Genomic DNA, 24,149 nt, shown 5'->3' with positions numbered 1-24,149 from the left:
CCAGGGTAGGGAAGACCATCTCATTAACGGATGCAATAACTCCATCACATTGGATTAGTTTAGAAAACTGTATGTTATTTATCTTTGTGTAGCATCATATTTATCAACCAATCAATGTGATATTACAGCAAAACAAGCAATTCTGAGAATCTACCTGCAATAAGGCATGCTGGGAAATATTCTATTTGGTTCTATGTAGAACCTTTCTTGTCTGCCAAAGAATCGTTCTCGCCTTCCAAAGAATCATCAAAGAACCTTTTCTTCAAAAAAGCGTTATTTGGATGTTAAAGGTTTTAGGTAGAACCCTTTGCCTTACAAAGAACCCTTGTCTACCAAAATGGGTTATTCTGATCCAAACGGTTCTTGGTAGAACCCTGTCCATCCACAAAGAACCGTTTACACCACTTACATTGAATGAACTACAGGACAAAATACAAACTCTCCAACTCAGAAAGGCCTGTGGTGTTGATGGAATCCTAAATTAAATGATAACATACAGTGCCTTCTGAAAGTATTCACACCTCTTGACTTTTTCCAAATGTTGTTGTTACAGACAGAATTTTAAATTGATTGAATTGAGATTTTGTGTCACTGGCATACACATAATATACCTCATAATGTCAAAGTGGAATTGTGTTTTTAGACATTTAAAAAAAATAAAAAAAATAATGGAAACCTGAAATGTCTTGAGTCTATAGTATTCAACACCTTTGTTATGGTAAGCCTAAATAAGTTCAGGAGTGAAAATGTGGTTAACAAGTCAAATAATAAGTTGCATAGACTCACTCTGTGTGCAATAATAGTGTTTAACATGATTAATCACCTGATGAAGCTATGACAAAGGTTTTTATTCACGTCTGAACTGTAGGCTATGTAATTTTAGTGATTAAATGTGTAAATAACTATTTGTCGTCGTGTATGTTATATCAAATATTTACCAGCAGGTGGCGCTTTCATGTTGGCTCTGGCAGCTTGAGCGCGCCTAGGATAGACGACCAGACATCCCCCACCATCCAAGGCAGTCCACACTAAAAAAAAGCAGCTGCCTGCCAGAGATTTTTAGAATCTCTGTTCAAGACAGAAAAAGCTATGTGTCTTGCTACAAGTTGCAACCTGTTCTCAACATTACATATGTCGAATATGGCCACGTTTAAATTGTGTTTTTCTTAAAAGCCATGAACGTTTTTGGTTGTGGTCTACCAAATGCAGTATTCCCGTCTTCAGCCGAGACGAGCGTTTCGCCTTTGAAGAAAACAACAGCGATTTACAACTTGCTGATACGGTGAGTAGTTTGCATAGATATTAAAACCAGGGTTAGGTAGTATGCAGTATTTTGTTGTTCGAAGAAGTTTATTCAATCTAGTCTACTGCATATGCCCACTTTCGGTTAATTTGTGTGTGTATGGGGAGATTTAATTGAAATATTTTAAAGATTTAAAGTCACTTTGTATATTTTAAAGTCTAAAACACATGACTGTCCTCATATAAAATTAAGAATATGATGTTTGTTTATATCTTCTTCAACAATCTGTCTAAACGACAATGCTTCCTCAAATATGTATGTATTAATGAAATAAGAAATGCCATCTTAAACATACTAAAATATACGAATACGTATACATTTAAACACTGGTAATCAAATACACACTTTGGACTGAAATAATTACTTTTCTACTGAAATGTCTTCTCCCCCTTTGAACAGATTTTACCATCTCCTTTAGTGTAGCTCAGTGGCGATTTTAGCATGTAAATCTTGGTGAGTCAACAACAACAAAAAAACATGGGGTGCATGCCAGCAAAGCCACTACACAACACTAAACAATACATTAATTGCACTATAACGGTGACAAACGGTGCCCACAAACTGTTAGGGCCTACATACAGTAAAGCTGTCCCAACAGCAGTCCCAATACCTTAACACTGCTACACCTGGCTATCAGCAGAGCCTTGTCTGGCAGCAAAACAGTTAATTCGGCCTCTTACTGGCTGACTTGCTTAAACAAATGTGGTTTCTACTGACAATTGAGGTGTACAAACTATGTCATAAGGGGACAATGAGTGGATAAGAGGAAATCCGTAATTTCGATTAAGACATTAATGAGCGAGCCAGGACGGATGTTGTCAATATAACTATTTGTTCAGCACTTTTGAAATGTACAGCAACAGAATTCAGAACATGGGCCGTTCTTGCAGTGTTCTCCCTGTACACCAAGTCAGAACCGTAGGATAAATAAAGGGGGCATATGAAGCAGACAATGAAAGCTCTTACAATATTCGATGATTACATTTCTCAAAAACAGGTTATAGGCTACATGTGCACCACCAAATCAGAACAGTAGGTGAAATTAAGAGGTGAAAATTGACCAAATTATTAGGGTGAGCCACATGCGCTACTAACAGCTTACTACACAACATACACTTAATATTACTTTCTTATTTACAGTATACATATATTACATCATTTATGCAGCAGCATACAATACATTTTTGGACTCACCTTGTTGTGCTGCGCTCACTTGAACAGGAAGGTGGCTCGTGGCGGTCCTTCGTGGGGAAATTTTGTCATCAAACTTGTCATCAAAGTCTGGCACTCTCTGGATTTATGGTGCTTTGAAGACAACTTGGAACTCGAAGAAAAAAAACGTTGAATCATGATGGCGTCAGTGATCTTCAGGTCATAGCTCTAGAAAAAGAGGCCCAAGTTCCGAATTTACAATTCCGAGTTGGTGAAAGTTCAAAACGTATTTTCCCAGTTGGAGCTTGTTTTTCCCGAGTTCCCAGTTGTCTTGAACTAACTAAAGTCAGATTTTGCAGTTCCAAGTTCCGAGCACATATCATGCTTCATTTACAGCATGGCCAATGTTGAATGTTTATCATTTTAAACTAGGAAAAGAGACCCTTCATCTTAGATGTGGGACCACACAGCCACTCCACTGAACAGCAGGCTAATGATTGCTTTGCAATGCTTGCAGTTAGCCTCTGATTCCTTCCAAACTACATTGTTGAATTTGCGATTTCCAACTTGCTGTGTAATGTTTATGTCCAATGGCTGATGAGCACTGATACGTTTTATCTATAATTTCTCTTCAATATTTCTCTTCATATGACAAGGATTAAAAAGGATTTGCCAGTAGATTGTTGACTTGATTCATGATGATGACTGCTAGCTAAGATTTTGAAAGTATGATGTTGACATGATCAATCCAATCAAAGCTACTGTAGATATAATGTGATTTGACGTCCTTTTATCTGTGGCTAATGATCATGAGCCTTCTTGGATGGGCACTTCTAATATAACTCTATGGCAGTACCCAAGAAACTTGAATTTTCTAGCTCTACCCTTAGACTTGGCGGTGATGTAGTGTCCCCATAAGTGACAGAACACTGAGCCAATCATGGCACAACGCTCTGCTGGCTTGCCCCACAACAGATTTGTGCACCAATATTGCATTTTAAAAGCATGTTATATTAAATGAAGTGCCCTTTAATATAGAGCACATGGAGAATTAAATAAATCTTTAAAATGAAGAAAGACTTGCAAAAGAAATGTCTCGAAATTTTTTAAGTTTTTTTTGTAAAGCTTTCATTAAATTACCCCTCCCTATTGCACACAACAAGCTTCCATTCTCCCTGTCACAAGGGGATTCATTGATGATTTAAAATGAAATCATCAACCCTGTTACGGACAACCATGTACTTTATTTGGCGCCTAATAGGCACTTACTATAGTCATTTTTTCTATTTAACCTCTTGAGATGGGAAAGTGTGTTTTTTATGAAGTTGAACATGTGCTCTTTACGACAGAATACTATAATTGGGTGAAATCAAACTTTTTTTTACCAAGTTACACTTTTCAAAAGCACTGAATTGGTGGAACGACCCGCCTATATTTTTCATAGAGAGGGGAAAATAACTGGAATGGGGCCAGGATGTAGGAGGGATTGATTTCATAAATGCTGGACACAACCCAGCCCAGAGTTGTTGACTGCAGAATGAATGTCATGTTCAGCAGTGGACTGTTGACTTTGTCAGGTTTCATAATGTGGCCGAACAGTCAAACTCAATTCCCCCCAGGAAAACCAGGAATAATGAACAAAGTGGACATCATTTTTAATAATTTTGTTTGAATTATTGTGTAATTTGTATAACTTAAACACTTGTATAAGAGATACTCCTCTGTTTATTTTTCACACTTACTATCAGGTGGAATGCGCAAGAAAGATTTGACCCCCCCACCCTTTTTATTTTTCGCAACTCATTTACTGTATATAGTGGGAGAGCAGTTCGGTGATTCTCACAAACGTGGTATTACTTTTGGTACATTTTTTAACAGACAAAGACATTTTTTATTTTATTTTGTAATGGATGAAATACCATCTCAAATTGTTTGTTAAATTAATAATCTTAATTGTTCAGATTTAATGATTTTTACACATTTTCCATGACCATGCACAAGAAAATCTCATTACCGTAACACTAGTAAAGTAAAAAAAATATATATATAGCAATGGGAAAATGTTGCTCCTTTGTTTTAATTGCCTAAAATACAGGAGAGTTATTACAACAATATTGAATTAAAAAAAATATGACATTTTGATTTGAAGTATATTTTGATTTTAATAAGTTATCTCATTACTGTAATGTGTGGCATGTTCATAACCTGGATTTTGTTTATTATATGGGTCAAAGACGAGGCGTGTAATTTTGGTGTCCGAAGGCCATTCATTTAACATAAAAAGATAAATATGTATAAATATAATATTAAATCACTCCACTCTTACCCTTCTTTTGACCCAGAAATATTTGTGTTGCAAACTATTAAATTAAGGGAGTTATTGAGCTCTAAAGTGTCAAAATATCCTTCAGTGTAACTGTCCGGGTTAAAATTCTAATGAAAAAAGTGATTTTATAATGTAGAAATTCATCTTAAAAATATAAATGAACACCCATGGTATAACAAAGGTATAAAGCATTTTTAAAGCATATCACATGATGGTAATCATCACATGATAATCACAAAGAAGACCCATTGAAGACCCTCTATCAATGTGATGAGGTGAGTAAATCTCTGAAATATTTGATGATTTCACCTTTTCACCATCTAGTAACCTTTGTGACGAAAACGCATGTCCTTCAGTACAACACGGAAAATATACTTTTAATGTTATTATTTTATAAAAAGCTATATATTAAATATGAAAAGTAAGGATAATCTTTATAGGTCAAGGTCATTACTTTATATAGGTGGCCAAGGAACTGCCTGTTAAATATTTGTAATGTATGAAATCCATCCTTCAGTATCATGCTTTTGTCCTTCAGCACAACAAAAGTTTCATGGTATACCACAATGTCACCCGTTATGCTGAATGACAGTAGCTTTGTTATCCCATGTTTTCACTAGTTTCACTAGTTACAACATCTAATCATGCAATTCATATTTACTTGTATGAATACGAAATATTATAATTTTAAATAATTCTATGGTATTTTAAGGTATTTCAAGGCATATTATCTTTATACTGTATATGTCGTTGTCTAATAAGAAGAGGGCTGCACGGCACAGACAAAAGATTAATGCAGATCCAGTTGCTAGGGAGGAAAGACTAGCCAGAAAAAAAGCAAGGTATTGTTTTCATGGTTTCATGCTACTGTCAGCAACAGAATAGGATGTAATAGGATATAAAGCTGGGTGGATAATACTTAACATTAAGTTGCACTTTTGCATTGTAGTTAATGTTTAATTGCACTGCAGTTAAGGTATAACTGATGGATTATATTAATTTATATAATATTACACACGCACACAATTATGGATAAAAATGGAATTATGAATTATATTAGTTAATAGCTGCTTCACATTTGGGGCACTATATGAAAAATCGAGAATGTACAAGTTTGATTTGAAGTAGTTTGATGGGCATTTTATGTAGCTATTTTGTGTAGGTATCTTGAAATTGCCTTTGTGTACCTGCATTAAATAGACATTTACCAGTTACAGTGTAACAATGTATAATTACAACATTAACTATCATGTAATAATCGTATAATAATGCAACTTAATGCAACGTAAAGTGTTGCTGCAGGCTCAAATTATAGTAACGGGATTATTATTAACATTAGAAATGAAATAGTAACAAAACATGTTTGGGAGAGAGAAGGAGAGGGAGTTGATTTAACTTTTTAGCTTTGATTAAGTATTTTCATTGTATTTTCATTTAATGGATGTGAATCCTATTCTGTGCCAGTGTCTTAACTATTACATTTTCGTTTTTTAGCTATCAGAGAAGAAAGAAGGATGTCAACCTGATCATCCACCGATCCATACAATGACACAATCTGATGCTGAAAAAAAGAGGGAAAAATTGAGATTAAATCAGAGGAGGGGCCGTGAAAAAAATCAAATAAATGAAAGTGGTGATGAACTTAACTCCAGTATCCACTGAAGGAAACTCATTATTGTTATTGCTGAAGGAATCACATTTAATCAATATTTGTGGGCCTTAGTGATATGTGTCATTCAGGGTAACAAAATATTGTCATACAGTATAACACCAGTATTTTATATTAAAATACAATATCTTTGTTTTGTTGACTCAGAGAGACAAAAACAAATCTCAAAGGAAGAAGTGAAAGATATTTTCATAGATTTTAGCATTTTTTTCAGTGTAAGGCAGGAAGTTTTTGTAAAAAACATTCAACAAATTTGGAGTTGTACCCGTGACACATCAACTATGTGGTATTCAAAATAAAATAATGTCATTTTTTCTGGGTAGTTATATTTCTGCCAGTCTAAGCCTGAATATATAACCTTGTGAGTATGATAAATAGGCATAAAATGACATAAAAAAACAGTGTTATACTGAATGACATTTTACTGGGGCACATTCATACGAATCACAATAAAAATGAATTATTGGCTTTATTATTGAATATAACTAATATAAGGGCATAGGTAACACTCCAATGAACATAAAAAAGCTATTTAGGGATTTTTTTAGGGAATTTAGGGAATTGCTGTTTTATTTTTTTCTACTTTGAAAACCTTATATGTCTTTGAACCATATACACTGCTCAATAAAATAAAGGGAACACTAAAATAACATCCTAGATCTGAATGAATGAAATAATCTTATTAAATACTTTTTTCTTTACATAGTTGACTGTGCTGACAACAAAATCACACAAAAATAATCAATGGAAATCCAATTTATCAACCCATGGAGGTCTGGATTTGGAGTCCCACTCAAAATTAAAGTGGAAAACCACACTACAGGCTGATCCAACTTTGATGTAATGTCCTTAAAACAAGTCAAAATGAGGCTCAGTGGTGTGTGTGGCCTCCACGTGCCTGTATGACCTCCCTACAATGCCCGGGCATGCTCCTGATGAGGTGGCGGATGGTCTCCTGAGGGATCTCCTCCCAGACCTGGACTAAAGCATCCGCCAACTCCTGGACAGTCTGTGGTGCAACGTGGTGTTGATGGATGGAGCGAGACATGATGTCCCAGATGTGCTCAATTGGATTCAGGTCTGGGGAATGGGCGGGCCAGTCCATAGCATCAATGCCTTCCTCTTGCAGGAACTGCTGACACACTCCAGCCACATGAGGTCTAGCATTGTCTTGCATTAGGAGGAACCCAGGGCCAACCGCACCAGCATATGGTCTCACAAGGGGTCTGAGGATCTCATCTCGGTACCTAATGGCAGTCAGGCTACCTCTGGCGAGCACATGGAGGGCTGTGCGGCCTCCCAAAGAAATGCCACCCCACACCATGACTGACCCACCGCTAAACCGGTCATGCTGGAGGATGTTGCAGGCAGCAGAATGTTCTCCACGGCGTCTCCAGACTCTGTCACGTCTGTCACATGTGCTCAGTGTGAACCTGCTTTCATCACCACCTGCAGAAGCACTCCTTTATTGGGGGTGTCTTGCTAATTGCCTATAATTTCCACCTGTTGTCTATTCCATTTGCACAACAGCATGTGAAATGTATTGTCAATCAGAGTTGCTTCCTAAGTGGACAGTTTGATTTCACAGAAGTGTGATTGACTTGGGAGTTACATTGTGTTGTTTAAGTGTTCCCTTTATTTTTTGAGCAGTGTATGTTTTAAACTATTATTAATATAAAAAAGTACATAAATATAAACAGCACATTACACATTTTATGCAAAGCTCAAATATTTCGTTTTCTGTCATATTATTCTAGGAATATTTTATCATTGATGATGCATTTCGGGCGACAGACCACATTACAGTAATGAGCAAATGAGCAAACGGTACTTCATCAAGAGAAAAAAATATCATTTTGAATCATGTTAACCATCTGAAGCATTAAGAACAACAAATTAATCATTAACTTCCCACCACTGCCCAGCTCCAGCACATCCCATTCCCCCTCCCAGTACTTCATGTTTTTTGTGTTCTTTAGGAGTTAAGTCTGCCACAGACTTAAGAAATCAAACCAAATTTGATTTGTCAAATGCGCCAAATACAACAAGTGTAGACCTTACTGTGAAATGCTTACTTACAAGCCCTTAACCAACAGTGCAGTTCAAGAAGAGTTATGAAAATATATATATTTTAAATAACAAGTAACACAATAACATAACAATAACGAGGCTATGTACAACGGGTGCCGGTACCGAGTCAGTGTGCAGGGGTACAGGTTAGTTGAGGTAATTTGTACATGTAGGTAGGGGTGAAGTGACTATGCATAGATAATAAACAGCGAGTAGCAGCAGCGTACAAAACAAGTGGTGGGGGGGTCAATGTAATAGTCTGGTGGCCATTTGATTAATTGTTCAGCAGTCTTATGGCTTGGGGGAAGAAGCTGTTAAGGAGCCTTTTGGTCCTAGACTTGGCGCTCCGGTACAGCTTGCCGTGTAGTAGCAGAAAAAACAGTCTATGACTTGGGTGACTGGAGTCTCTGAAAATGTTATGGGCTTTCCTCTGACACCGCCTATTATATAGGTCCTGGATGGCAGGAAGCTTGGCCCCAGTGATGTCCATTTCGCTTTCATTTTTTGTACCTGTGAAATATGGAATTTAATGAAATTACATTTCATGATAGCCACTCTCTTTTTTTATGAACAGTCCCTTCTTATTCCTCTTGTGTAATTACATAAACTCCATTAGTTTGCAATGCAATAGAATGATTAAAGTGTTACTAGAGTAAGCTAACTACAGTGTTACAGCCAGTGATAATCACTATTGCTAATCGCTAACTAGCTAACTGGCTAACTAAATGCCATTTAGCTCAATGCACTACCTAGGGCAAAGCAAACGTTAGCTCTAATATTCTATTTCTATGATTCAAACAGTTCACCGAAATGTTTTGATCTCGATCTCAAGTCAAATCAAGATCTTTAGTTGAAAAATCATGCTTAGATTTTTTGCTCATATCGTGCTGCCCTACTAACAACCTGGTAACTTTACCAGTATATGCAAACATTTGGTGGCACAGAAATACAAATGTATATCTTCTTCAGGAGATGTGCTTCAAAAGTAAGTAGAATATGAATTAAAAATAAGCTTTGTTTTTACAGCTTTTTCTTTTGTTTTTACATGTACATACTACACACATTTTATATACATGCCACAAATATATATATATACATATATATATATATATATATATATATATATATATATATATAATGTATATATATATATATATATATATTTGTGGCATGTATATAAATATATATATATATATATATATATATATATATACATACAGTACCAGTCAAAAGTTTGGACACATCTACTCAAGGGTTTTTCTTAATTTTTACTATTTTCTATGGAATCATGTAGTAACCAAAAAAGAGTCCAACAAATCAAAAACATATTTAATATTTGAGATTCTTCAAAGTAGCCAACCTTTGCCTTGATGACAGCTTTGCACACTCTTGGCATTCTCTCAACCAGCTTCATGAGGAATGCTTTTACAACCATCTTGAAGAAGTTTCCACATATGCTGAGCACTTGTTGGTCTCCTTCTTGGTCAAATAGCCCTTACACAGCCTGGAGGTGTGTTTTGGGTCATTGTGCTGTTGAAAAACAAATGATAGTCCCCTAAGCGCAAACCAGATGGGATGGCATATCGCTGCAGAATGCTGTGGTAGCCATGTTGGATAAGTGTTCCTTGAATTCTAAATAAATCACAGACAGTGTCACCAGCAAAGCACCATCACACCTCCTCCTCCATTCTTCACGGTGGGAACCACACATGCGGAGATCATCCATTCACCACTATTTGTCTCGCAAAGACACGGCGGTTGGAACCAAAATTTGGACTCCACAGACCAAAGGACAGATTTCCTCCATTGCTGGTGTTTCTTGGCCCAAGCAAGTCTTTTTTTTATTGGTGTCCGTTAGTAGTGGTTTCATTGCAACAATTCGACAATGTAGGCCTGATTCAAGCAGTCTCCTCTGAACAGTTGATGTTGAGATGTGTCTGTTACTAGAACTCTGTGAAGCATTTATTTGGGCTATAGTCTGAGGTGCAGTTAACTCTAATGAACTTATGCTGCTGAGGTAACTCTGGTTCTTCCTTTCCTGTGGCGGTCCCCATGAGAGCCAGTTTCATCATAGCTCTTGATGGTTTTTGCAGCTGCACTTAAAGAAACTTTCAAAGTTCTTGACATTTTCCGGATTGACTGACCTTCATGTCTGAAAGTAATGAGGGACTGTCATTTCTCTTTGCTTATTTGAGCTGTTCTTGCCATAATATGGACTTGGTCTTTTACCAAATAGAGCAATCTTCTGTATACCACCCCTACCTTGTCACAACACAACTGATTGGCTCAAACGCATTAAGAAGGAAAGAAATTCCACAAATGAACTTTTAACAAGGCACATCTATTAATTGAAATGCATTCCAAGTGACTACCTCATGAAGCTTGTTGTGAGAATGTCAAGAGTGTGCAAATCTATCTTCAAGGCAAAGGGTAGCAACTTTGAAAAATCTCAAATATAAAATATATTTTGATTTGTTTAACACTTTTTTGGTTACTACATGATTCCATGTGTTATTTCATAGTTTTGATGTCTTCACTCTTATTCTACTTTGTAAAACATCGTAAAAATGAAGAAAAACCCTTGAATAAGTGTCACGTCCTGACCAGTATAAGGGGTTATTTGTTATTGTAGTTTGGTCAGGACGTGGCAGGGGTGTGTTTGTTTAGAGTGTTTCGGGGTTTGTTGGGCTATGTTCTGTTTTAAGAGGGGTGTTTGTTTAGAGTGTTTCGGGGTTTGTTGGGTTATGTTCCTTGTTTAGTGTTTGTTGCACCTGACAGGACTGTTTCGTTTTGTTCTTTTTTTGTATACGTATTTAGTTGTTTCTCCTTCTTCAAAATAAAAAGAAGATGAGAATACATATTCCCGCTGCGTTTTGGTCCAATCCATACGACAACCGTGACAATAAGTAGGTGTGTCCAAACTTTTGACTGGTACTGTATATATAATTTGATATCTGATTAATCTATTTTTATTCCCTTTTTGTAGTTAATAAATCTAATTTGAAAAGTGATAACTAAAGTATCCTTAACTTGCATTGAAAAAGTGAATCATTCTTCTATAATTAAACATCTCTCCCTAATTTCCAGACTGGACTTATATAAGGGTATGGGAGTACAGATACGTTTAGCGGGTAGCGCACCCTACTTAATGGCAACAGGTCAGTTTTAGGGTTATGGTTTAGTGGAGTGAAATAACTCATATAACTCAATAACTCTCCTGTCATGTTTGTCTAGGGTCGAACATCATGGCAACCTCCCACATTCTCTTCATCTGCCTCCTCATCCTTGCAGTTTTATCACAGGAGCCGCCCACCTCTAAACAAGGTACCTTTTGATCAATGATGAACCAGACCAAACTAGAAGGGCTTTCCTTTCACAGGACTAGAAGTCAAGTACTTCCTTTGCATGTAGAATTCCTACTAAGGACAGTATAGTATGTACACTATGTAGTGCAGGATGATATACTCTATGGGTACACGTTATGGGTACACACCAGGAGGTATCATCACACTATGGTTACACGTTATGGGTACACACCAGGGGGTATCATCACACTATGGTTACACGTTATGGGTACACACCAGGGGGTATCATCACACTATGGTTACACGTTATGGGTACACACCAGGGGGTATCATCACACTATGGTTACACGTTATGGGTACACACCAGGGGGTATCATTACACTATGGGTACAGGTTATTGGTACACACCATGGGGGTATCATCACACTATGGGTACACACCAGGAGGTATCATCACACTTTAACTGCGTGGCACACATTTAAGTTAACTCTTAGAGGAATAGATCACTGATATACAATATGAATGATCTCATTACACACTCTGGTTTAAATGTTACATAAAAAATGAAATATAATGGTTATTTGTGAAAACTCTGTAATATGCTTTATGATAATGCAATGGCACTGTGTATTGTATTATACAGACTAATACAATCTCTTAGAACACGTGCTCTAAATAAGCATGCATGCATGGGCACATATCAAGTTCTTCCTAGGAACAGGATTTCCAGGAATTCTGGAGGGGGCAGTGTGGGAGCAGTGAGTGGTGCACTGAGGGAAACTGTATTCAGACTCCCCCTCTCAACAGATGCAGCGTTGTAATGTACAAAGTTTGAGTGCAGGAAGTTCTATTCCTAGGTGGTTCAGTCCTTTATGATGAAGTCACACTTCTCCTAAGTGTTTCTTCATGTTATGCAACATTATACACGTTATATAACTCTTTAGCGCTGACGGATTGAATAGAAGCTTTCACTCTACCATAAGTCTCTTTTGTTTCAGATTTTTATGAGCTTTGGCAGTGGTGCTTTGACAGAGTTATTCTGTTTCCAGTAAGTGGTACTTTACACTCTGTCAGAATGGGTGAAAGGGTTTGAGCTCCCAGCAAAAAAATATACTACTTTTTTTTCTGAGAATCAGCAGTACCCAGCCAAAAAGGTTACTGTCTGAGTGAAACAGATGGACATAGAACAGTGCAGGAGGAGGGGACACTGCCAGCTCACGCACACAGACAGAAAATACACATTTTCAATGCTTCCCACGCTGGAGTAAACCAATTTTTTTCCTCACAGAGCTTTAAAGATGTTCAGTTGAAGGGGACAACCTTGGTTGCAGCTATTGCTTTAAAGTGTCTACTTAAGTAGCTACTATATATAACACCAGCTGTCCGTCACGTAAGCTTTTCTCTACCATAAGTGGGAAAATGTTTACTTTGCATATGTAATTGCTTTTTATTTCTGGAACAAACAGAATAGGTAAAGACTCGATGTACATTTATGTTAGGTACATATATATTTTTAAACACTATCTTGTGAATTACTCTCTGACAGTAGGACTGAAAAGTCAAAACATTCATCCTGACTTTAATCAAAGGGAAGGAGAAGGTTGTATTTGTTCGGCTGCTGTGTAATAGGAGAGATGGAGGGAGGAAATGGGTGTTTTAATGCGCAGGGTGTTTTAATACACAAGTTGCTCCAAATGAGAAGAAACAACATTGAGAGGTTGGTAAGGCAATAGCACCATCCCTTTCATCTGTATAATTGTGTATGTGTATCTGACATACGTCAGTGATGCACATCGGAGAGAGAAAATAGTGAATTAGACTCTATAAAGCACGTGTCAAACTTCGTGTCAAAATTCCATGGAGGGCCGAGAGTCTGCGGGTTTTCGCTCCTCCCTTGTACTTGGTTGATTAATTAAGGTCACTAATTAGTAAGCAACTCCCCTCACCTGGAGGGCTACATCAGGATTATGAAATGAAATTCAATGGAGGGACACATTTTTGGGGGGACCAATTGTTTGTTAAAATCAATTTGCTGGGGCCTCCCAAGTTGCGCAGCGGTCTAAGGCACTGCATCGCAGTGGTTGAGGCGTCACTACAGACCCGGGTTTGATCCCAGGCTGTGTCACAGTTGTCTGTGACTGGGAGACCCATTAGGTGGCACACAATTGGCCCAGCATCATCCGGGTTAGGAGAGGGTTTGGCAGGCCGAGATTTCCTTGTCCCATCACACTCTAGCGACTCTTGTGGCGAGCCGGGCGCTTACACGGTCGCGAGGTGTATGGTGTTTCCTCCGACACATTGGTGTGGCTGGCTTCCGGGTTAAGCGGGCATTGTGTCAAGAAGCAGTGCGGCTTGGCTGGGTCGTGTTTCGGGGGACGCAGGGCTCTCGACCTTTGCCTCTCCCGAGTACGTACGGGAGTTGCAGTGATGGGACAAGACTGTAACTACCAATTGGATACCATGAAATTGGGGAGAAAAAAGGGGTAAAAGAAAATGTTAAATTTAAAAAAAATAATAGTAATAATGTCTTGCGGGTTGGATTGAAGTGCCCAGCGGGTCAGAAACGGCCCACAGGCCCGTTTCTGCTCTAGGCCCTTCATGGAATGAGTGACACCCCTGCTATAAATCATCCAGTGCTAGCGCTCATCATTATGTGTACTCTACAGAGAATTACTTTATGCATTTAGAAACCCCTTGATTAAACACCCATTTCCTCCTCCCTCCATTCCTCCTATTACACAGCAGCCAATCAAACACAACCCTCTATTTCCCTTTCATTAAAGTCATAATGAATGTTTTGAATTTTCAGTCCTAATGTGAGAGATGAGTAGGCTAATTTACGAGATAGTAGAGGACATTCTGTATCAGAAGTGGGGGACATTTTGTAAAAGAGTTCACCTTCCAGCGACTGGAACACTAGAATAACTGGAGCCCAAAATTATATTTTACCCTTGTTTTCTTGGAAAGGTCTGTTTGAAATTTGAGCTTCAACGTCCTGTTGGAGCCGGTGATATCTGCTGTGCACATGGTGTGGAAACAAATGACCTAAACTTGGCAGACACTAAGCAAACTGCACTTACTCACGTGCACATTCAAGAACATTCACAAGTACTCACATACACGTGCATATTTATATTCTGAAAATATTAAGTTAAAATGGGGAGTCTGGATGTAGACGATGTAGAGTCACAATTTGTGCACTGCACTGCACACACACACACACACACCTACCTGTCCTGAATCCTCATCAGTCACGGGAAACTTGAGCGTTGCCAAGTGTTGGATTGATTTTCCCTTTTCATTCCGAGGAAGTTCCTGGTAGAAAAGGATCTGGTAAACAAGTTATTTTTAACCTTTGGCCACCCTGATGAGCTGCTAACCAAGCCAGTGGTATGCATCACTCCTCAGAAGAGCCACACAGCTGTGAATCTCCCTAGGCGCCAGAGCCATTCTACCTGCTATTGTGCTGTCCCTCTCAGCGGTGTTGATGTGGCACATTATGAGAGATGGTACTAATTACTACAGGACCTAAGTGCCTCTTCAGGGCTATGAACAAATAGTAGTGTTTACCTAAAGCTCCCCTCTCTCTGGGAACACATTCATATAATCATGTACTATAGTACAGCCAGACCAGGACAGCGCTCGCCTGATATGTCATATTGCTGTCATAAACAAGATAGGAATGATCATTTATCTTTCCTACAGCTTATTTATAGTGTCCTTTATTGACCCCTAGGAGCAGAAGGTAATAAGCATCATATTACAGCGTTTCAGGTGTAGTAGTAATTGGCTTCGGAGAAAATACTTCCAGTTGCACTATTTTATTGCCAGCTGTCATTTTCCTGCAGATACAGCAGATCTCTGAACACTTACTATGAGTGTAGTTTTCATGCCGTGTACTGTGTAAGTGCAGTTCTGAGAACAGATGACGGCAGATGCAGTGTACAATGTAAGTGCAGTTCTGAGAACAGATGACGGCAGATCCAGTGTACTATGTAAGTGCAGTTCTGAGAACAGATGACGGCAGGGTTTTCCCCGAAATTCCTGTGGGCGGTAAAGTCTGGCTGACAGATTTAAAGAGGTATGCGGATACTTCCAGGAAAACGTAGCTGTCCGCCATGCGGCTACGCCACTCAGAGGAGTTATGTTACGCTCTGTTTGTCTTACACTTGAACAGCAACTTAGCCCTGTAAATGGTCTCAGCAACAGGCATAGATAGGTAGACTAGACTGGGTGTGTGTTCATGTTTAAGTTTGAGTTTTGACTTTTTTGAAAGTCTATATAGAATGTGTGTGCTTACCTCTTTCTCTCGCTCCCTCCCTCTCAGCCCTGTCCCAGATCCGCCCCCAGATCACTGGCTGTGTCTCCCATGACATGAACACGTTCCGCTGCAGATGGAATGTCGGAGTATTCCAGAACCTCACAGAACCCAGAGACCTGCGGATATTCTACTACATTAATGATAAGAAGTGAGAGAAAAAATATTCCCTAAGTAAGGGAGAGATAAACATCCTGGGGCTGAAATTAAATTAATTAAATATTTGATAGCCAAATAGTTTTTCTTCTGAAATAATTTGTAGTTCTTAACTGTATGTGAGTCTCTCCCTCTTATCTAAATGATGTCAGTCTTTCCTGCCATCAGCGCAGTATTAAAACCCCTATGTTGTCTCCCCATGCCTGCAGCATATCTCCCAAGGAGTGGGGTGAATGTCCTCGCTACGCTGACAGGACAGATGAGTGCTTCTTCAATGAAAGCTACACGAAGGTCTGGATGACCTATAGTGTCCAGCTCCGCTCTGGCGATCAGGACATTCTCTATGACGAGGTCATCTTCACTGTAGAAGACATCGGTTAGCCTGGCCCCCGTATTCCTAAACAACAGTCATTCCTCCATTCATAGCTACCTATAGCTACCCTACTACTCACCTGTTTGTCCTCTGTCTGCCTCCACACATCTCCCATATTTTAAACCCTAATCACTTTTTTATCATTGGAAATTGAAATGTGGAAATACTGAATTTTATACACCAAACATTAAGAACACCCCCCTCCCCCCCCCCCCAAAAAAACCGTTCCACAGGAAGGTTGGCCCATGTTGACTCCAATGCTTCCCACAGTTGTGTCAAGTTGGCTGGATGTCCTTTGGGTGGTGGACCATTCTTGATACACACGGGAAACTGTTGAGCGTGAACACTCGGCAGCATTGCCGCTCTTGACACACTCAAACCGGTGCGCCTGCCACCTACCATCAAACACACTTAAATATTTTGTCTTGCCCATTCACCCTCGGAATGGCACACATACACAATCATGTCTAAATTGTCTCAAGGCTGAAAAATTCCTTCTTTAACCTGTCTCCTGCCCTTCATCTACACTGATTGAAGTGGATTTAACAAGTGACATCAATAAGGGCTCCTAGCTTTCACCTGGATTCACCTGGTCAGTCTATGTCATGGAAAGATCAGGTGTTCTTAATGTTTTCTGCACTAGATATACTACATTTTTGATGTGCCATTCAGCATTTCAAGTGGTGACCCTAATGTGGTTTTAAATGTGTTCCAGTGGAACCAGACCCTCCAATAGCGCTGAACTGGACCCTGCTGAATGTGGGTCTAACCGGGAGCCACTTTGATATCATGTTGAGCTGGGAACCGCCACACTCTGCAGACGTGTCGATGGGCTGGATGACGCTGCAGTACGAGGTGCAGTACCGCGAGGTCAACTCAACACTGTGGAGGACGGTGAGTCTACACACCCTAGAACAGGGGAAAACTCCTAGCCCTGGCCTTTATGCATAGGGCTGGGTTAGGAGTTCATCCTGACTCTGTGATTAGACCAGGAAAACTCCTTGCACCACCTATACCCCTTCCATGAGGACTCTCGGTCAGACTGTTGCAGATCATTGGGTCATTTCAGAATCTTTACATGGGCTATAAAGATTAAATTCCATGTTCCAGTGTTCATATAAACCTTTCTCTGGACATACAGTACCTACTGAGACTGTGCGGTCCAGATTATTTTGACCTGACTAAGGTTTACTGCATTTGTTTTTGCGTGTATTCCATGATGCATTTAGCTTATAACAGCTAGGAAACACCTCTAACCAAACAACAGTGCTAGGTGTCTGTACTACAGACACCAGCCATCGTCGTGGGAAAGACACATTTTGAAAAACTTTTGAAAAACAACTGCTTGCAGTAATGAGCCGACCTGGATACTAAGGAGATCCTGAGGGTAATCGACAATTACCAACAGCTTTGCGGTATGGAGGAACAACATACTCCATCATGGAAAGATCCGACTACCTCACAAAAGAACTCTAACCCGACAAAAAAAAGAAAAACAGATTCATCTACAGACACGAACGATTGACTTACCATTGAAGTAGAGGCTAGTGTTCTGGCTGGAATCCATGCAACACTGGAAAAGTTGTGTGAGGAGGTATTAGGCCTGAGGGGGAGTTTGGAGTTTAGCCAGAGGGAAATTCTCACGCTCCAAGGAGAGAACAAGGCACTCACAGCCAAGGTAAAAATCCACGATTCTAAAAGGGATTGTCTACTCAGGGAAAACAGGGTGATGAAGGAGTCGCTGCTAGACATACAAAGTCGTAGAATGCGTGATATTCTAATCTTTTCTGGTATTCCTGAGGACGCATCCAATAATCCAGAGGGCGCGATCAGAGAATTCATGCAATCCGCCTTGAAATTTCCTCTAGAGACTGTAAACAAGGTGGCTTTCCACCGAGTACACAGACTTGGAGCTCAAAAACCAAAACCACAGCTAAATGCAGCACTAACCTTTGATGATCTTCATCAGATGACACTCCTAGGACATTATGTTATACAATACATGCATGTTTTGTTCAATCAAGTTCATATTTATATCAAAAAACAGCTTTTTACGTTAGCATGTGATGTTCAGAACTAGCATACCCACCGCAAACTTCCGGTGAATTTACTAAATTACTCACGATAAACGTTGACAAAATAATAATAAACGTTGACATAACAATTATTTTAAGAATTATAGATACAGAACTCCTTTATGCAATCGCGGTGTCAGATTTTAAAATAGCTTTTCGGCGAAAGCACATTTTGCAATATTCTGAGTACATAGCCCGGCCATCATGGCTAGCTAATTTGACACCCACCAAGTTTGGCCCTCACCAAACTCAGATTTACTATAAGAAAAATTGGATTACCTTTGCTGTTCTTCGTCAGAATGCACTCCCAGGACTTCAACAACAAATTTTGTTTTGGTTCCAAATAATCCATAGTTATATTAAAATACCTCCGTTTTGTTCGTGTGTTCAAGTCACTATCCGAAGGGTGACGCGCGAGCGCATTTAGTGACAAAAAAATGTCAAAATATTCCATTACCGTACTTCGAAGCATGTCAAACGCTGTTTAAAATCAATTTTTATGCTATTTTTCTCGTAAAATAGCGATAATATTCCAACCGGGCGACGTTGTATTCATTCAAAGACTGAAAGAAAAAAATGGAGTCGTCTCGTGGACGCGCATCTCCAGTGTCATTGTTCCCTGCCTGACCACTCACAAAAACTCCTGCTGTTTTTCGCCCAGAGACTGCAGAGACGTCATTCCACTTTCTGGCGCCTTCTGAGAGCCGAAGCCTTAGAAAATGTCACGATACAGCAGAGATGCTGTATTTTTGATAGAGATGCCACAGAAGGAGAACAAATTGTCAGACAGGGCACTTCCTGTATGGAATCTTCTCAGGTTTTGGCCGGCCATATGAGTTCTGTTATACTCACAGACACCATTCAAACAGTTTTAGAAACTTTAGAGTGTTTTCTATCCAAATCTACTAATTATATGCATATTCTAGTTTCTGGGCAGGAGTAGTAACCAGATTAAATCGGGTACGTTTTTTATCCGGCCGTGAAAATACTGCCCCCTATCCCAAACAGGTTAAAGGGACCAAATTCGGTCTCAATAACCAATTTCCACGTGAGATAAACAAACGTCGCAAAAGACTGTATCCTGTACAGAGGCAACAGAGAGAGAGGGGTAAGCGTGCCTTTCTCATTGTGGACAAACTCTTTATAGATGGACAGCTATTCCGAGACAGCTCCATAACACCATGGCTGTACTAAATTCTACAGGGACTTCAGGTTACGAACAAAAGAAAGTATGGGAATGGTAAAAATATCTGAACACTATAAAGTGGATATGAACACACGTACTCAATTACATGTTCACTTACACATATGGACTAATATATACTGTTAGGTTCTAATTCTCAGAGTAAAAAACTCAACGGACATTTATGAAAGCTTAACCAGGTTTATTATGCCCAGAGTATCAATACAGCTGCATTCAGACAAAAAAACAAACATTTTCACACAAGCACTATTATTTCACCGTTCCTCATAGGCTGAGTCTCCTCCTAACCATCTGTACAAACATCGTTCTTTACTGCTAGGCAGGACACTAGTGATACGGGCCATAAAATTGGATTTCTCCCTTAAGGTGACTTGACCTGACGTCAACCCCCTCCATCACTAATCCATGGCTCTCTCCCCTTATCAATTCCTGCCACATGTAATCGCTTCCCTGCACTCAACACATTCCAAGCTTAGTTGCACACATTATATACCTTCCTCCTATAACCATTAACTTCTGGTGTAGACCCTCTAACCCTCAGCACTCCATCAGTGACATGAATAAGTATATTTCCTATTCTCAGAACCCAACAATACACATACACACTTGCTCTCTCTCTCTCTTCTCACTCTCGCTTTCTCTCTTTTCTCTTCTCTCCCTCTCTCACCTCTCTCTATTGTCGAGAACTGTTCTATAATTGAATTTGTTTCTTGTTTCTCTCTTTTCTGTGTCTTTGTCTACATGTTTATATATGTTTGCAACAAGCAAGGGGAAGATATCAGAATAGGGACATTGGGGAAAAATAACATATTGTACAGGATTGCATTACTATAGAGTGAAGCCGTCTCTATAGTAATGCAAGGTCTCCTTCATGATCATGTGAAACGTCAATTGCTATGGAAATGCTGGGATGTGTTTTTCAATGATGTTAAAGGTAATTATGATGCAACTATGATGGTGATACAATATGGATTACAATTATCATCATGAATATTAAGTCTATACGCACTACATGGGATGGGCTGAAGGAAGCTGAGGGTTTGGATGTGGAATTGGAGACAAGTGGGAGTGGAGTTGCTGGGCGGGAGATAGAATGATGGTCAAAGATATAACAAGTATAAAAAATAAAGTCAAAATAAAACATAATAATAATAAAAGGTCAGTTTGAATGACACTGAGGGGCAGTGTTTTTACAGCTAATTCCAGTTTGCCTGAGGCTGATGCCGTGCAGGTGTTTATACACATGCATATACATAAACTCTCATTCAAATGCACACATACACGGACACACACATATGTAAATAGTGCCAGACATGCACTCAAACATATACAGTTGGCATTGCTGTTATGATTTTAATTATCGTTGATGTCCTTTGTTTTTTTGCATTGTTGTTTTCTGTTTTATTTTGTATTTTTCTTTTTTCTCATGAGTTCATTTTCTTGGTTGTTGGTACATTGGGGCATTCTTAGGGGGGCGGAATTCATTTTATTTTGTATTATTTTATTTTCTATTTTTTTATTTAAAAAATAAAATACAATTATTGGGGGGGATGACTGTGGGAGGGTTCTCAGATGGTTGAGGGACAGCTATGGGGAACTGTGGGGGGATCTTGGAGGGTTTGCGCCCCCGTTATGTTTGGGGGGGCCTTGTGGGAGATCTGTCGACGTGCCCTTGAGCAAGGCATTGACCCTGGATGCTTCTGTGTGTCGCTCTGAATGGGAGTCTGTTGGATGACTGGTGTGGTGTTGTTAAAATAAAATAAATAATAAATAAATAGATTTACTGCATTATTTTAAGATCATTTCAGTGAATAATAAAATGACCTAATAATCAAAAGACTTATGCCTCCTCCCACGTTGTAATTTCGAACAAACTGCCTCTTTCCAAGGGCAGTCTGCCCTCTCATTCTCCCTCTTTCACGTTAACTCCTTCCATGCAAGGGAACATGAATCTTGGGGGTAATTTACCAAGGTGACATACCAAGGCTCTATTGCTTTTAAGTTGATTCATGTCTTTATATGACATTATATATTTCTCAAGGTGACATATCCTCAGTTAAACTCTAAGTAGTGTGTCCCTTAAACCAAATCATTAATCCTGCAGGTGTAAGTTATGTTTCCTCCTATTGTGTGGGTGATATTTACTAACTAACTGGTGTGAAACCTCTCTGTTTTGACTGCAACCCTAGGTGGACCTTGAAAAGGGAATGCAGCGATCGCTATACGGGCTGCGCACCAACACAGATAATGAGGTCAGGGTGAGGTGCAAGACGCTAGCATCCCGTAACTTTGGGGAATTCAGCGACTCCATATTCATACACATCCCTACTAAAGGTACTACCGTATTGTTTTTAAATACTGTCATATAAAATGTTTGCTGTTATAATACGTATGATGTCTGTTTTGAATCGTATTAATTGCTTTCTATATATTCATATGTGCTCAGAGTCGAGACTTCCAGTTACTGTCCTGCTTGTCTTTGCTGCTTTGGGTTTGGCAGTCATCCTAATGCTGGTAGTCTATTCCCAGCAACAGAAGTAAGAAACTCACTTTTACCTTTCACTTTGTCTTAAAATACCAAACCTCTTCATAAAAATGTGAAAGTCTAATGCTACATGTCTTTTAATAACGCTTCCGCTATCTTTCTTCAAGGTTGATGGTGATTCTCCTGCCTCCAATTCCTGGTCCCAAAATCAAAGGCATCGACCCAGAGCTTCTTAAGGTATTAACTTAACACAATGAAAAATACCTAGAATTCTTTACTTGTACCATTAAAACCATTGCCACTAGAGTTTTATGGGGAGGCAATATGAATTACCAGCAAGGTTGTAATAAGTGTATGTTGCCCCTTTAAACTAACTCTGAGGTATTATCTGTCGTTTACCATAGAAAGGTAAGTTGGCTGAGCTGACCTCCATCCTGGGCGGCATCCCTGACTTGAGGCCAGAGCTGTACAGCGACGACCCCTGGGTGGAGTTCATCGAGCTGGACATGGAGGATCCCAACAACAGGCTGACTGTGCTGGACACCCAGTGCTTGATGGACCACTGTGCCTCCTCAGACTGTCCCCCTATCACCATTGGCTTCAGGGATGATGACTCGGGCCGGGCCAGCTGCTGTGACCCTGATCTGCCTGACCCAGAGGCCTCCCCCTTCCACTCCCTCCTCTCCAACACCAGCTGCGCCCTGGAGCCCTCTTGCCTGGCCAGCACTAAGGCCAGCTCCCCAGTCCAGACCCCCACCACTGAGGATTCTCCCTGGGCCGCCCCTGGCAGGGAGGACCTCTACACCCAGGTGAATGAGGTGAGACTAACTGGTGAAGTGCTGCTGACACCTGAGGAGCAGAGGAAGGTGGAGGAGAATGCAGAGAAGGATGAGAAGGAAAAGGAGAAAGAAAAGAAGAGGAAAGAGTTCCAGCTGCTGGTGGTGAATGCTGATGTGGGAGGCTACACCTCAGAGTTAGATGCTGGGAAGTTGAGTGCCAGACTCCCCACTGTGAGAGCCAGCCAGCCTGCTTCAACGGAGGACAGTAGTCTTGTGCAGGGACAGCCCTTCGGGGAGTACCAGAGCCTGTACTTTGAGGCTGAAATGCCCCCCATTCCACCTGCCTCTCCTGTCTCCCCACTGCCCCCTGTCTCTGCCTACACCATGGTGGAGGGAGTAGACAGGAAGAACAGCCTCCTTCTGAAGCCTGGACCCACACCAGCACCCCAGCCAGTTCTAACCAAGCTTCCCCTGCCCACACCTACACCAGAGGGGTACCTGACCCCTGACCTACTGGGCAACATTACACCATAACAGAGGTGTAGGGACTATGCCAGTCATTTGTGATTGGACACAGATCAGATGGGCATAGGAATTCAGTGCCTGAGTGACTAAACGCAAAAGAGTAGGGTCCCAAATGTCATACCTACAAAAATGAGAGGGGGTCCCTGCCTGCCCCCCCTCTTCCCGTTCCTTCTCCCAACATGCAGCTGTAGACATTTTGAGGTTTGGTAAGATGGATGGTGAGTACAGGAGAGGGGTCTGTTCTTCAAGGTGCCACACCTGTCTGCAAAAACTTAAACAAAAACTTAGTGAACAAAGGAAATAGGGAAAGGACAAGAAGGAATTATGGTCTCTCACAAGAACTGGCCATATGAACCTCTTCACATATTATGAATGTGAAATAAAAAAATATATTTTGAAGAACATCACC

General features: G+C 39.9%; 1 protein-coding gene and 1 long non-coding RNA gene across 5 annotated transcripts; one reads left to right on the top strand and one right to left on the bottom strand.

Moving 5' to 3' along the window:
• The first annotated feature begins 990 nt into the window (after nucleotides 1–990).
• ghrb (growth hormone receptor b) lies at nucleotides 991–24,036 on the top strand. Of its 4 annotated transcripts, none has more exons than XM_029709484.1 (10): nucleotides 991–1,282; nucleotides 11,338–11,430; nucleotides 11,755–11,844; nucleotides 16,153–16,294; nucleotides 16,509–16,675; nucleotides 17,388–17,566; nucleotides 22,141–22,285; nucleotides 22,398–22,488; nucleotides 22,604–22,673; nucleotides 22,841–23,749. In XM_029709484.1, the coding sequence occupies exons 3-10, from the start codon at nucleotides 11,766–11,768 to the stop codon at nucleotides 23,747–23,749; spliced, it is 1,782 nt and encodes a 593-aa protein (XP_029565344.1). In that variant the 5' UTR covers nucleotides 991–1,282; nucleotides 11,338–11,430; nucleotides 11,755–11,765. The 4 variants fall into 4 exon arrangements, with proteins under 4 accessions (XP_029565344.1, XP_029565346.1, XP_029565345.1 ...); XM_029709485.1 differs by having other exon boundaries at nucleotides 998–1,282; nucleotides 11,338–11,426; XM_029709486.1 differs by lacking the exon at nucleotides 11,338–11,430 and having other exon boundaries at nucleotides 996–1,282; nucleotides 22,841–24,036.
• On the bottom strand, nucleotides 8,972–16,180 carry LOC115159611 (uncharacterized). The gene is made up of 3 exons (XR_003868917.1): nucleotides 16,126–16,180; nucleotides 15,057–15,140; nucleotides 8,972–9,030 (listed from the first exon to the last, which is right to left on the bottom strand). It is a non-coding gene; the product is annotated as an uncharacterized LOC115159611 (long non-coding RNA).
• Nucleotides 24,037–24,149: the final 113 nt, after the last annotated feature.

The sequence above is a fragment of the Salmo trutta genome, chromosome 23 (assembly GCF_901001165.1).
Source record: "Salmo trutta chromosome 23, fSalTru1.1, whole genome shotgun sequence".
In the NCBI taxonomy this organism is placed as follows: domain Eukaryota; kingdom Metazoa; phylum Chordata; class Actinopteri; order Salmoniformes; family Salmonidae; genus Salmo; species Salmo trutta.
The sequence above is the reverse complement of the archived record's forward strand: the minus strand, read 5'-3'. Positions and strand labels throughout refer to the sequence as shown.

Coding starts and splice junctions, on each gene's coding strand:
- ghrb (XM_029709486.1), top strand. CDS start 11,766: ATGGCAACCTCCCACATTCTCTTCATCTGCCTCCTCATCCTTGCAGTT. Junction 17,567..22,140: donor ACTCAACACTGTGGAGGACG/GTGAGTCTACAC, acceptor CTGCAACCCTAG/GTGGACCTTGAAAAGGGAAT. Junction 22,489..22,603: donor GTCTATTCCCAGCAACAGAA/GTAAGAAACTCA, acceptor TCTTTCTTCAAG/GTTGATGGTGATTCTCCTGC.